Below are 16,017 nucleotides of genomic sequence, written 5' to 3' on the forward strand. Positions count from 1 at the left end.
AGCTCAGAGCATGAGATGTTCCTCCAGAGCTGCTGGCTGCAGATTAAACCGGCCGCATGACTGAAACTGGATCTGGAACGCTCCTGACCCGCTCCGCTCCTCAACACTCGCCGCAGACGCGCACTTTTCCTCCAGCGCCAGGCCAGATGTACGAGGATATGAAACGAGAGCGACGAGCATCTGCTTACGATTTGAGGTAATTGCTGTTGGAGCACGCAGGTCAATTGGACTAATTTCACTTCATGTACTAACCTGATGCTTTGGCTGCTGGGCAGCTTTTCCTCCGGCCCCTCGTGACACAGAGCCGGTGTTTTCACAGGAAGTGCCGTTTAATTCCACACGGTGTCAGTTTGGGTTTTGGATTCGCTGTTAAAACAAACACTGATTGCTACACGACAGGACGACCTCAGTGTGTGCGAGTGTTAATTACGCTCAGAGAAAGAGATTCGACCCGCTCCGAAAACAGCGCCTCGTGTTCCTCTATAAGACTCCAGCAGTCCACGTTTGAGTCCTTTCTGATGCTTTCAGATTATCAATCACAGATGATGATGAACGGCTTGAAAATAAAAGTTGCCGCTAACGATAAATACACAACCAAACGGCACTCAATGCATCCCTTACTCTCTCTAGTGCACAGAACTATTTCATCTGGCAACACACAGTGACCCTATAAAGCTATTATCATACTTGATATATGCATTTTTAAGGCCTCTAAAGGGTGATAAACATGTCACACATAATCTACTCCAAGTCTTCTGTCTGATTAATAGTTTAATTGTACAAACGTCCACCATCTGGTGTTTCACGTCTGTTTTTGTTGTCAAATCATGATTTTGATCAAGTGAACGTCAGAATAACGCTAGTCACATTTCCAGATGAACACTTACTGGACTGAAGCAGCTTGGCTCAAAATGACTTCATTTTTTAGTCTCAAATCTGATCATCAGGATCTTTTGAGGAGCATTTGTTTCCAGAAGCTCTACTTTCAATGTTCCTCAGTGGAGGAATGATCTTCTCAAGTCTCTAAAACATCTCACATCTTTTGAGGAATGTTTATTTGTTCATCTCTCAATCATCATTGGATTGCATTGCATTATATGTTTGGATCATTTCAATCTTCAAATCTTACGGAGACATATTATTGGAGATATAGAGCGAACACTGATATTTACATCATTCTATGTCAGTGTCTGCTCCACTGTTATAGAGATCTCAGTGATTTACATTACAAGCAGCAGAATTTCATCATATAAACATCAGCATCTGCAGCAGATTTGAGTCTCTTAACAAAATTAAGCTGTTTTTCCTCCATATTCTCACTATATCAGACTATATAAGCCTAATGCAATAATTTAATACAAACCATAAAACACATGCAAACATTTGATTTTTCTGACTATTATTTTAAAGGGTCAGAATGGTTTTGTTGAAAGACTGTACTGTTCATTTAAAAGATGTGTTCAAAACCACTAAAAGAATTGCTCATGGCCTAAACAGGTCTAGCAGATCTCAGGAGTAAAGCTTCAGAAAGAGACCAGAGCGGTGATTTAATAGAGACGTGATGGGGGTCGCGGGGTCGTTGAGATTCTGCTCTGTTTGTGACCTTGTGAGAAACAGCGAGAGTCTCCGGCTGCCCATTATTACTGTGTGCTGCTCAAACAGAGCGCTAATACTCTCATCAAACACACACACACACACACACACACACACACACTCTGACACACACACACACCTCTCTCTCATAACCCTCCTCATCCTCCACAGATCAGATGAATCAAATGTCTGTTTATCTTGAGCTCAAGTGATCATCAAATCAACACAATAATAATATTATAAACACTAATATTAATGAGCACAGCAGTGATATCAAATGCTGAGAGCTCATTCTGTGAAGTGTAAAGATAGCGAGCGCAGAGGATAAGGATAAGCGCTGGGGTTCGGCAGCTGCGAGCGCATGAACTTCCTGTCCGTCACGCCGCCCACTCAGGACTCTCATACTAGAATAATACCACTTAATCAGAGTGTAACAGGGGACATCTGGAAATTACTCCCATAATCAGGCGAGTGGAAATCAAACTGTAGATGTTTTTTTTCCACGGCCCCTTTTTCGTTACCTTACAGGCCTAATGACAACACTGTCACTCCCAATCACTTCAGCCGCGCTCCGCCGTCCATTTGTCAAACTTTATGACAGCTCTAATGGCTTCCACCTGCCGCCGCGCCGCGCTCCGTCCTCTGGCCGCGTCCCAGCGCGAGTCCCGCCGCACACAAAGGCCTCTATTAGGCCGCTCTTACCGCTGTGAGCTCACTCGAGCGTTAAATGAGTTCCAGCCCCCCGCCGGCGGCCATCGGCGCCACGACCCTCCGTACGAACAGAGGAGCTTACGTACCCGTCCAGCAGGTCCATGGTGGTGGAGGTGACGTCGGCGTACAGGACGGTCCGGCCTAGTCGTCGGGTCTGCAGGTGTTCTCTGTAGGTCTGCAGGCTGAAGTGTTCGGAGAAGCTCTCGGGCGGGTCGGCGTGTAGCGCTCGCTCACCGTCACACAGATCTGGAGGTTCGTCGCCGGCCCACACCAGCCTCAGGACGCCCGCCGCGCTCCGCACAACTCCACCAGAAGAGTCCGTCTTCGCCCGCAGCCAGCGCAGGAAGCGGCGCATCTGCTCCTGCGGGACACACACTGCACTCGGTCTCAGCTCATCGCCACACGGTGTGTTTTGGAACAAGCGGTCTATTTGACTGGCAGCGTGTTGTTAAAGAGACACAGCGCTCATTAATTAGTGTCATTAATTAATGATGACACATGCTGGCTTCTCTTTTCTGTGTGAACTGCAAGAGAAGCTCTTATAATTTTATTTGGATATTAAAGCGCTCTGACTGCACTCATCTTTGTTCATCAGCCAGTGCTAATAATCACCTCCACAACCAGAACTATTTAGAGAAATATGCGACCCTGGACCACAAAACCAGACATAAGGGTCAATTTTTTGAAAATGGGATTTATGCATTATCTAAAAAAGCTGAATAAATAAGCTTTCCATTGATGAATGGTTTGTTAGGATAGGACAATATTTGGCTGAGATACAACTATTTGGAAATCTGTAATCTGAGGGTGCAAAAAATCTAAATATTGAGAAAATCACCTTTAAAGTTGTCCAAATGAAGTTCTTAGCAATGCATATTACTAATCAAAAATTAAGTTTTCATATTTTTACAGTAGGAACTTTTCAAAATATCTTCATGGAACATGATCTTAATATCCTAATGATTTTTGGCATAAATGAAAAAATCGATAATTTTGACCCATACAATGTATTTTTGGCTATTGCTACAAATATATCCGTGCTACTTAAGGTTTTGTGCTCCAGGGCCACATATATCTGTGCAACATCTACAATTACAATTAAAAATTATTTTAAAAGTAATTAAATAGTTATATCTAACATTTTACAAATAACATCTAAAATAATAATATTTAAATAATAAAAAATAATCTTAATTATAATTAAACAAAAATATAATAATATTATTAAAAATAATAATATTTCAAATACACTGCTGCTTAAAAGTTTGGGATCAGTAAGACTTTTAATGTTTTTTAAAGAAGTATCTTCTGCTCATCAAGGCTGCATTTATTTGATCAAAAATACATTGAAAAAAAAACCTAACCCTACAAAATAAAATAATGGCTTTTATATTAATATACTTTAAAATATAATTTATTCCTGTGATGCAAATCTGAATTTTCATCAGCTGTTCCTCCAGTCTTCAGTGTCACACGATCCTTCAGAAATCATTCTAATATGCTGATTTATTTTTTTTCAGGACTCTTTGATGAATTACAAGTTAAAAGGAATAGCACTTATTCAATATATAGATATTTTCGAACAAAGTAAATCTATGCTACTTTTTATTAGTTTAACACATCCTTGGTGAATAAAAATATTAATTTCTTAAAAAAAAAGAAAGAATAACTTGACTGAGCCCAAACTTTTAAACAGTGGTGTATATTGTTAGAAAACCTTTTGTTTTAAATAAATGCTGTTCTTTATAACATTTTATTGATCAAAGAATCCTGAAAAAAGTATCACAGATTCCAAAAAATATTAAGCAGCACAACTGTTTCCAACATTGATAATAAATCAGTATATTAGAATGATTTCTGAAGGATCATGTGACACTGAAGACTGGAGTAATGATGCTGAAAAGTCAACTTTACTAACAGATATAAATTAAATATGTATATTAATATAGAAAAAACATTGACTAATATTTCACAGTATTACAGTTTATTCTGTATTTTTGATCAAATGAATGCAGTCTTGATGAGCATAACAAACGTCTTAAAACCGTTACAAATATTACTGATCCCAAACTTTTGAGCAGCAGTGTATCTATTTATTCCATGAAATGTGAAATACATGAAGGCGCGTGAAGCACTCGTGAGGAGGACGTGTAAACAGACAAACTCTGCGCTAATGACCCTATTATCAGCTGGAGAACATAGAGCCGCTTAATCAATTAGAGCGGTCTCCATCAGAGCCACACGATCCTGCCGTCTCTGGGGAGCGCTAACATCTTAACAAGCAGAGGGCATTAGGACAGACTCACACCGGCGGCAGCAGGGGGCACACAGAGGCATTGTGGGAAACGGCAGGCGCGGGTGCAAACTTCACAATCAAAAGAGAGATTCAGTTGCCAGCCACAGCGCATCAGACGCAGGAACGACGCTTAGTAAATGATCAACATCGAAGAAAACGTTTCTGTCCGAGGGTCATGGAGAACACTGTTAACCAGAGCAGATAATGGAAAACTACAGAACGGATGTCAAACACATGCTTCACCTCACTGCCTTCACTGATAGTTCTTACTTTTTAATGCATGTATATAATTTATTACACAAATATTAGAGAAGCATTTATTTGTGTCTAATTTCTCTGTGACAATCTGACTTTAAATGAAAAAAAAGATAAAGACTGACACCTAGTGGACAGAACTCTGCATTACAGACATTTACTTTTAATTGTTGATAGATTTGGTGCAATTCACTTCACTTGCTGTTGACTTTTGTTTTTACAGAATGAATCATCTGAACCATTAGTTTAAAAACACAAACCACTTTAAACCACTTCATAGCTACATTATTCCTGCACAACAGTAAACGTGTCAGATTAGACTTTACTTACCAAAATAAGAGAGATCATACTAAATGCATGTTATTGTTTATTTAGCTCTGAGCTGAGTCAGATATTGCACATAAAAGATGTTCACATATAGTCCACAAGAGAATTTATAAAAATGACCCCTTGGTTTCTTAATACTGTGTTGTTTCCTGAATGATCCACAGCTGTGTTTTTTTGTTTAGTGATAGTTGTTCATGAGTCTCTTGTTTGTCCTGAACAGTTAAACTGTCTGCTGTTCTTCAGAAAAATTCTTCAGCTCCCACTAATTCTTTGGTTTTCCAGCATTTTTGTGTATTTGAACTCTTTCCAACAATGACTGTATGATTCTGAGATCCATCTTTTGACACTGAGGACAACTGAGGGACTCATATGCAATTATTACAGAAGGTTCAAACACTCACTGATGCTCCAGAAGGAAAAAAAACATGCATTAAGAGCCGGGGGTGAAAACTTTTGAACAGAACGGAGATGTGTACATCATTCTTTTTTTGCCTAATTATCATATTTTTTCATTTAGTACTACCCTTCAGAGGCTACAGAAGATATTTGCATGTTTCCCAGTAGACAAATTAAGTTAAAATTTACCCTGATCTAAAAGTTTTGACCTCTGGGTTGTTCAAATACACAAAAATGCTGGAAAACCAGCACTGACTGACAACCAATTGAGTTTAATGTGTTTGCTAACTGATGAAGTTTACAAGATCTGAGTGAAGCTGGTGTGAGTGGATGTGTGGTGTGTGAAGCGCTGTAGTGGTGTGTCTCACCGTGTGTGTGTGGAGCAGGTAGATGGGGCTGTGCGGCGGCACCTGACTCAGCTCACAGCTCACACCCAGAGACGTCAGGATCTCCGTCAGGACCTCGTAGCGCCGGGCGTTGCTCATCTTCAGCTCCGAGAAGCCGGTGGAGCCTTGAGCGTCATGGGCGTCCGGAGCCGTCTCCAATCGCACCTGCAGAGCACAAACACAAGAGAAGCCTTCTGTAGCGATGGGGGAAAGCTGGAAAGCTGAAACACCCAAAACAACACGCCGGTGACACCTGCTGGTCACAACTGTAAATGCAACAAACTCAGAACAAAACATGCATAAAAACAGCTTTTACACACACATTGCAAATGATGCACTGAAAGAATAACATTAAACACGAAATGCCTGTATTATGCGTCGTATTTTAATGCAGGGCATGTTTTGCATGTTTATATAGTGGGCTTTCAATTACACAAATGTCTCATTAAAAATGTCCTAAATTTTGTAAAACTGATCTGAGATCAGGTGACAAGCAACGGCTGAACCGCTGAAATTTCAAAACATTTCTAAACGGTAACTGAAAATCATAATACTAATCAAAAATTGAGTGTTGATATATTTACAGTAGAAAATGTACACAATATCTTCATGAAACATGATCTTAATATCCTAATGATTTTTGGCATAAAAGACAAATTGATAATTTTGACCCATACGATGTATTGTTGGCTATTGCTACAAATATAACTGTGCTACTTACGACTGGTTTTGTGCTCCAGGGTCACAAATGACTTTGGCAGTGACTGTGACACATATGCTTCATCCTAATTCACATACTATTCACCCTAAATAGTAATCAAAATGAGAATTACTCTTAAAGCATAGCATGTTGAAATTAGTCTTCCAAAGCTACCGGAGCTATTGCTAATGAAGGATGAGCGTGATACATGACTTGAAAGCAGCAGAGCTTTTATTATGCCACAGTCGAGCGCTTCTGCTTCTTCCGGTCATATGTATGTGAGGTAAAGCAGTGCTGTTTTATCATACTAGATATATCTGAGTGTGTTGAAAGGTCTGTTATAATGCTACTCTGTGCGTTCGTCACCTGTCTAATAAAATGCAGAACATATTAAAGTGTCTTTAGCGTTTCCATGTTTTCAACAAAATAAAACCAGAAAATTGAGGGTGTATGACAACATACGCAGGCGACGCAAAATTAAAATTGCTTATATCTCTGGATTTAAACATTCTTTGAAACATTTGGGATAAAGTACACAAGTCAGCAAAGTATAACACTGTTCTAGTGGTCTTTGGATATTTGAATAAAAATTCATCTCCACTAGTCGTTATCTGTGAAAAAACGATTGACAGTTGAAACAGTCGTATTTATACAGAACACAAAGTAGTATGTCCTGCAGCAATGCTCTCAGACTCGGGGGGCTGTATCCGAAATTCGGGACAGACATTTTTAGTGCTGTTTGAAACCATAGTGGATGTTCTCGAGTGAACTCATTCAATCCCACAATGCACCACAAAAACGAGTGTACAACCGGTGTACGCTCAACAGCTAGAGATAACCCATAATGCACTGTGAGAGTCGCGCGACGACTGAATTCCCGCATCTCTCCAGACGATGGCGCCCGCAGCTGAATCATCCGTCCGTTCATTTTACAACGCGCTGGTCCACGGCGTAATACAGCGTACAACACAGGTACACATTCGTTGTAAATTGATTAATAAATTGTTTAACCAGGGCTTATACATAAACTCCTTGACATAGTTCAAGATAAATCATTTCATCTTACTACTCGAACTGTCCGTTTTAAATGATTGTTAAACAGTAAGCAATACTATGCAAAAGCGGCAGTCCTTCCGGTGCACTTAGTGTCCGAATTCACTCACTCGTTTTCATTCACTCCGTCAAGTGGACTGTACGAGTGGACTAATGTAGGGAATAGGGAATAGGGTATAGGGGGCGATTTCGGATACAGCCTCGGTCTCTGGCTCCAACCCTAATTAAACACACCTGAACAAGCTCATCAAAGATTTCAGGACTACTAGAACTAAAACAGGGGAGTTGGAGTTAAACTCTGCAGGGCGGTGGAGTTTGGGACCACTGTCCTAAAGCTTGCCTACCCTTCTACCCTTCCAGTGTTTCCCACAGGATTTTTAGAGACTGTAGTGGGTGTGTAACCTACTGTGCATTAAAAACCACACGAAGCCGGTTACCATTAACAAAAAGGGTTATTATTAAAAAGGAAGAAACAACAAAAAGAGCGATTAGGAGGAGGATTCCTCACGCATATACACTTGAGCGCCGTGCAAGGGAAATTCCCCGAAAACCCCCGAGCCTTAAAGGGACAGACACCCAGACCGTTACAGGTGGACCTCAGTCCCTCTAGGGCAGGGGTTTTCAAACCCCTGCACATTTTGTATGTCTCCCTTATTAGGCACACCCAATTCAGGTCTTGCAGTCTCTACTAATGAGCTGATGATTTGAATCAGGTGTATTAGATGAGAGAGACAAGCAAAATGTGCAGGGCAGGGGAGGCTCCAGGACAGGTTTGAAAACCCCTGCTCTAGGGGGATCTGGGGACAAGCCCCCACGTAAGAAAACTGTGTACATTCTCAAGTTAAATTCATCTATCTGGTGCACTTTGAGAGTTCAAAATTAAGAACTCCAACAAGTGAATTGACTTGTAATTAAAGTTTAAAGGGAATTCGGTCCTCTTTTTAGTTGTAATATAGTGTCTCAGCCTAAATTACACTCACACTGGTGAATTTGGAAGCCAAACTAATTAGAATATAGAGATTAATAATTGTATATTATTATTCCTATGACAGTAATACATATATTGTAAAACAATTTCACTGTAAAATAAATGAGTAAATAAATTAGTCATTAGTAAATAAAATAAAATGAGTATTTCACAGGTATATATATATATATATATATAATTTTTTACCTTATTCTACAGTAGGAAAATTACATTATTTTGTCCTAATTTCTATACTTGCAAGCAAGTTTTTTCCACATCTGCCATTGGCTGGTGACTTGAGAAAATTTACCAGCCATAAATATTTTTCCCGGCCATAAACTGTTTTAGCCGTTGCTGCTACTACAACAACTAAACATATTTAATAATACACCACAGAACCAACCATTGCACTTTAATCACAATACAAACAAAGATGAAACATGACTTTATTGATAAATACGTTTTTTTTTTCCCTTTTAGTGTCATCAAAATCTAATAATTTGCTAATCTGACTCTGAGTATTCCACATGTTTGTCAGTTATGTTAAATAAATGTCAGCCTGAAATATACAGCTCATATTCTCCTCTCATGCAGTTAGAAATGCAGAATTTTGACTGAACCACTTCTACTTTTGCGGCACGAGATGAGAACACTTTTTATAATTTTCTGAGTCATGAGTCTGCCTTTCTTTACAGCAAATCGTTTGCTCTATCTAGATGCGCTTAAATCTGCACTAAAAATGCGTTCCTGTCACGGATCACACATGCGCACTTCAATAAGCCGACAGAAAGCGGGTTACTGCGTTCCATTCCACACTCACAAGTGTGCACATACTTCAAGAGCCTAGTGTAACTCGCCGAACTCATGGACCCGAGGTTATTACCTGACACAGGACGGCCTCTCCGCTGTCCTCTCCGTGAGTCACGCGCACGATGGCCATCTCCCGGCCGTCCGGCGCACCGATCTCGCCCCAGAGCTCCACCTCTCCTCCGCCGCCGCCGCCGTCCCGCACGAACACGCTCCCGCTGGACAACACGCTCAGATGCAGCTCCGTGCTGTCAGACTTGGTGAAGGAGAGTCTGCAGATGCGGTCTTTCTGCGCGTCTCTGGGCCGCAGCGCGAGTCCGGCGGGACACAGTGTGGACGACAGGCCCAGGAGCTTCCCGCCCTGGCTCAGGTAGGACAGGAAGCGCAGCTGCAGCTGAGGGGTGAGCGTCTGGTCGGTGGCGAGCACCAGCAGCAGAGCGTTCTCCAGCCAGGGCTCGCTCAGGGCCTGCTGCGGCCGCAGGTGGTAGATGGCGTAGCTGTCCGTGTCCACGCACTCCTCCAGGAGCGAGCGGATCTTCCGGAAGCGCTCCTCGCAGCCGCCCGTGAACACCAGCACGTTGGGCGGCTTGCCGCTGGCGTTCCTCCTTCCTCTCTCCTCCTCTTCCTCCTCCTCGTCGTCATCCGCGGCGGCGGCGTAGTCGTCGGGCAGATCCGGGATGTTCTCCATGGAGGCGAACTTCACCGACAGGATGGTGCTGTTCTCCAGCTCCAGACACTCGTGGCAGCTGGAGAGGTGCAGGTGGTGTCCGTCCATGTGCTGGTGTTCCTCCAGATGAAGGCTGCTCTTTCTGGGAAGCTGCGGAGAGTTTCGTGGCTCTTTCAGCTCACTGTGACGCTTGTTTCCGATCCTGCCGTCCTGCTGCTGTTGGAAGAGCTCTTTGAGCGCCGTCTCTCTGAGTAACACGGCTAGGAGAGACAAACACAGACACGGCGTTAGAACGACTGGAGGAATCCGCAGACCCGCTCCGCTACGTGACGCGCTGCGCGGACACTCACAAACTATCTTTTCAGGGATGAGACCGTTGTCCATATGCAGACGATCTTCCATAAAAGCCACGCCGAGGCGACTGAAATTCTCCAGGCTGGCTTCGGCGACGGCGCGGTACGGCTGTCCTGGACTGAACGCCAACGGCAGACAGTAATCCGACCAGTTCAGCACCTGAACCACAGACAGACACGCATGCAATGACCACACAGACAGACACGCAAGCGTTTGTGACTGAAAACTATCAAAACATATTTAGGAGCACCAGTGCAACTGACTGTTTTAAATAGTTAGTTTTGAATACAGAAATATTAAATGATTTAAACAACTGAAAGATACTTTAAAAATAAAAATAAAACTGTCAGTAGATGGTGGCAAGTCACTGATTTAATTACTGAAACATTCATTCATTTGATTCCTTTGAACAGCTGATTCATTCAGGAATACAGCAAGTGACTGTCTTTATTAATGAGAAATTAATTCATTGACTCACTAGATTCATTTAAAAAAAAACACCGTTTATTCATAAACAAAACAACACTGTGTTTGAATTAGTGTTACATGACAGACCGGTACTAAAAAGGTATTGTGATACCCTGCTTTCAAAAAGGATATGGTTCAACATTTTATTAGTTTTATTAGTATTTACCGGTACTTTAAGAATGCAATTTAATAAGAGACATATTTTCTGAGTAAAATACTGGTTTATTTAGTGCCCTATGATTACCGCAAAACCATGAACAGTATCACGGAACACAGTCATAAAAATGGAATTCAAATATTATCACCTGGATTTGACGTAAGATGACATACACTGCCACTCAAACGGATCAGGAAGATTTCTAATGCTTTTTAAAGGAGACTTTTCTGCGCATCAAGGCTGCATTTATTTGATTAAAATACAGAAGAAAAAATATTGTGGAATGTTAATGCAATTTAAAATAGTGGTTCTATATTTTAATGTACTTTAAAATATGATTTATTTCTGTGATGTAAAGCTGAATTTTCAGCATCATTACTGCAGTCTTCAGTGTCACATGATCCTTCAGAAATCATTCTAATATACTGATTTATTATCAGTGTCGGAAACAGTGCTGGAAAAAAGAAAGAAAAATCGGTATATTACAATGATTTCTGAAGGATCGTGTGACACTGAAGACTGGAGTAATGATGCTGAAAAATCAGTTTTGCATCACAGGAATAAATTATATTTTAAAGTACATTAAAATGAAAAAACTTATTTATTTTGAACAGCAATAATATTTCATAACTTTACTTGCTCTGTATTTTTGATCAAATAAATGGAACTTTGATGAGCATAAGAGACTTAAAAAATAAAAGAAACATTAAAAATCTTACAGATCCCACCCTTTTGAGTGGCAGTGTACTTTCAATAAAGTTAGAAAAAATGCCCTCTGTAAATCACTTTCAGTCAAATATTACCTCATAATGGGAAAGCTAATTTTTATTTAACAGAAGTTGCTCCTGAGTTTCTTTGACTGTGCTCCCACATTTTTTAAAAAATAAAATAAAAGTAAGTGTAGAGCCCTGAGAGAACATGTTCTAAACACACCACACAGAATTAAAATGGTAAAACGATGAGATTTGATAAAGGACTGTTCCCACCAAAAACGATGTGCATCATTTATGACACAGCGGCTACTCTGTTCGTCTACTATATACAGTAGGCAGGCATGTGACCCTGGACCACAAAACCAGTCATATTACTCTTTTTTTGGAAATTGAAATGTGAAAGCTGGCTAAAGCTTTCAAGTAATACAACTATTTGAAAATTTGGAACCTGAGGGTGCAAAAAAATCAAAATATTGAGGAAATCACTTTTAAAGTTGTCCAAATGAAGTTCTTAGCAATGCATATTACTAATCAAAAATTAAGTTTTGATATATTTACAGTAAATATCTTCATGGAACATGATGTTTACTTAATAACCTAATGTTTTTTGCATAAAAAAAACAAAGATAATTTTGACCTAAGATGTTTGGCTATTACTACAAATATACCGTGCTACTTAAGACTGTTTTTGTGGTCCAGGGTCACAAATGCAGATGCAACTTCTTTATCTCTCTCTTTCTCTTTCTCTGTCTATGTGTGTGTGTGTGTGTGTGTGTGTAAAGATCTGAGTTTACTTTCTCATTGGTTCTGTGTGGAGACGCTGGAATTTTCTGTCTTGATGTGGCCTCAATGATGAAGGCGATGCTTTCTAGCCGCCGACCACAAACCAGAGAAGAGCCCAACAGGGTCCACTTACTGAGATCCTCACACGCCTGCAGATAACACACACACACACACACACACACACACACACACACACACACACACACACACACACACACACACACAGAGAGAGTCATCGCGAGGAACCATCAGAACACTTCACTGATTCATTTACACACAGAGACTAACTGACAGACAGCTGCTGCTGCTTCACCTGCGGCTCGGTGATGTAGATGACTCTGTCTCCGAGCCTCAGGAAGAGCGTGTCCTCTCGCGGGGGTTTGAGGCGCTGCTCGCGGGGCAGATCGACTCTCTCCGGCTTCAGCGCGCAGAACGTGAAGCTGCTCTGGCCGCCGCTCAGCCGGTATAACGCGCTGCGGATCACGGTCGTGTAGTGTCTCTGGAAGCGCACCCACAGGTAGATGTAGCACAGCGTGATGAGCATGTTTCAGCGCACGGAGCGGCTGATGTGGAGCCCATGAGTCTCCGGAGCGCGATCACTGACCTGCTGTCATCTTCCCTTCCCTGTTGACGACCTGCGGACTCCGCCTCTTCCCGTTACGTCACCGACGTCAATATAAAAACAAATAAGCACTGTGCTAACTATTCATGCTCTCCGCCTCGAGTCGACTGGATGTCTCTGAAAGCTTGTCAATGTCTTTATTCCGATATAAATTACAGATACACAGCTTTCAAAACACGGCGTTGTCACGTGGGACCCGTTACTTTTCTCAGCGCTGACCAGAACGCGCTAATCACAGGCGCTTGCGTGATGACGCGTTTGGAATTTAGCGTCGGGAGCGGACCTGAAGGAAGACATGTGTTGGTCACTAAACACTGAACTAGGCACTTTCTTGGGTTGCGAAACAGAAAAAACTTAATTTGTGATTAAAAAATGGCATACAAAAACACCATTTACTTAGATTAACGTTAGCTGTAAAGGTAGAAAGCGTTCTTTTGAATACGAGTAACAGTTATTATTATCCTAAACACAACCAATCCATTTATTTATTTACTGGTTTTCTATTTTAACATTAGTCACAGCTCAGAGTTCAATTGTTTCTCATTTACCCTTATAAAAAGATCTTTTGAAAAATGTTTGCTGTTTCATCGAACCACACGGATTTTCTTATTTACTTTAGTATACAGTAGTCAACATTTTTTGACGTGGACCAAAAAAGTTCATTAAAGTTGTGCTAAGACAAGAACGGGTATTGTTTTGGTTCAAGGACAGCTTTGATTAAACTTCAAATGTTGACTACTGTATTCATTCACAAAATTATACAGCTTCATTTTTTGGAAACATGAAGCACAGTGTCTATTCTGATTCTTGATTAATTTGCCGATTTAAATAAATATCACTTACACGATTCATATGGACCAGAATTGCCTCAGACATAGTCACTGTTCGCAATCAAAACCAATGTTTTTTTTTTTTTTTTTAATGACAATTTTATTTCGCATTTAATATAATTTATGAAGTAAAAGCAGCTCACCTCAGGAGAAACCGAAACGCGGAGCTCGTGTCCGTCAGTCCGTGTGCGCGCGTTGGCACTGCTCGTGCCAGTTTAACGGTTTTTCTCCTCACAGCGGGAAATGCGCGCGACTACACAATTCATCATAAAAGCTAATTAAAAATTCCTGCTCAGGTTTATTAATTTATTTTGTCTCTTTTACCAAATTAAATAGAAAATACAAAAATATAAAATCATTTCATTTCTATTACAGCATGGACCTTATAAAACGTGAACACTTATTAAAAGGGCCAAAAAAGGGGAAAATACGCCTTTTTATGTTCACAGAATAACCAACAGTAATAGGTCAAACAGTCGATCACAAGTTCGATTCTCGTTGAACAAAAAAGGCACGAATGTAAATGAAACTCACAAAACGCGTTTGTTGGCATACTGATCGTCCAATTGATCAGCTGTCTTTCAGATTCAGTTATCATCCTCATACTTTCTTACAGGCTTTAACTAATTGAAAACATGTATAAAGGCCAGAGGATTGTTTATTGCCACAGGTTTATTAGTCTAAAAGTGCTGCAAAACTACCTTCAACCACAAATGACTTCTGCTGGAAGCAAGACCATAACTATGCCTTGAGCTTTGGAGTGTAAGGGTATTTTTATTTCATAAGAATGAATTGATTAAGATCCAATTAAAGGTATTTTGGAAAAACATTAAATGACCTAAGAAAGAAATCATCTTTGATTTGATTGAGCGTTTCAATAATTTTGACACTGATGAGAGCTGTAATGTTCTGGTCATTTCTAATTATTAGAATGAACTCATCCCTTGAAAAAAGTGCTCTTCCACAGTGTCCTTACAGTGCTCCATTTTCACACACTAGTTCTGTACTTAATATACTAAAAAAAATCTTTTTTTAGTTCTTCTTAAGATAAACGTAAGATCATCCGAGTTTACACCACATAAAATGTCTTTAGTTACCACTTGTAGTACACTTAAACCCATCTTTTAGACACTAGACCACTCAAGTGTACTAGTACAAGTGATAGGATGTTAAAAGCACATTTGTGACCCTGGAGCACAAAACCAGTCGTAAGTAGCACAGGTATATTTGTAGCAATAGCCAACAATACATTGTATGGGTCAAAATGACACATTTTTCTTTCATGCCAAAAAGGATATTAAGATCATGTTCCATGAAAATATTTAGTAAATTTCCTACCGTAAATATATATAAAAACTTTCTTTTTGATTAATAATATGCATTGCTAAGAACTTAATTTGGACAACTTTAAAGGCAAGCTTTTTTTTCCTCAGATTTTCACATCTTATTCCACATTCAGATGATGTATAAATCTCAATTTCAAAACATTCACTCTGATGACTGGTTTTGTGGTCCAAGGTCACATATGTGCATTTCTAATTATTGGTATGAACTGATCCCTGTCAAGGTCTATGATGGTGACAGTCCTATTCTGATGTTTTATTTAGCATTTCTATTCTCCATTGTGGCTTTATTAGCAGCAGTGAAGTATGACTAACCTCATCTGCCTCTATTGAGTGATTCATTTCCCACAATCCTTCACCCTGACGTGTGAGATCTGTGCATTAGGCCACAAACCTCGACACCTGAGCTGCTGCCGGCTGAAGAACCCTTCACTGATGAGTGTGGATTCTCATTGGTCGCAGCAGGAAAAGCCTCGACTCACACGAACGGAAGAAACGAGAGAAGACCAGGTACAAGTTAAGCAACTTTGTTTTTTTATAATCATACATAAGACCGCTTGAATATAGTACAAAGGGTTTGTCCATTACT

At 40.5% G+C, this 16,017-nt stretch overlaps 1 protein-coding gene across 2 annotated transcripts in view; it reads right to left on the reverse strand.

Annotated features, from left to right (window-relative positions):
- Window positions 1-13,282, reverse strand: part of hlcs (holocarboxylase synthetase (biotin-(proprionyl-CoA-carboxylase (ATP-hydrolysing)) ligase)) — a 37,861-nt gene extending 24,579 nt beyond the window's left edge. Inside the window, exons 1-6 of one of the 2 annotated variants that reach the window (XM_073829805.1) lie at window positions 12,947-13,282; window positions 12,645-12,782; window positions 10,509-10,671; window positions 9,568-10,418; window positions 5,947-6,129; window positions 2,391-2,659 (exon numbers count right to left, since the gene is read on the reverse strand). In XM_073829805.1, coding sequence (XP_073685906.1) covers window positions 2,391-2,659; window positions 5,947-6,129; window positions 9,568-10,418; window positions 10,509-10,671; window positions 12,645-12,782; window positions 12,947-13,177 — 1,835 coding nt within the window. In that variant the 5' untranslated portion in view covers window positions 13,178-13,282. Of the gene's footprint in view, window positions 1-2,390; window positions 2,666-5,946; window positions 6,130-9,567; window positions 10,419-10,508; window positions 10,672-12,644; window positions 12,783-12,946 lie in introns of both variants that reach the window. The other variant, XM_073829804.1, reaches the window with a different exon arrangement.
- Window positions 13,283-16,017: the final 2,735 nt, after the last annotated feature.

The sequence above is a fragment of the Garra rufa genome, chromosome 23 (genome assembly GCF_049309525.1).
Source record: "Garra rufa chromosome 23, GarRuf1.0, whole genome shotgun sequence".
NCBI lineage: Eukaryota > Metazoa > Chordata > Actinopteri > Cypriniformes > Cyprinidae > Garra > Garra rufa.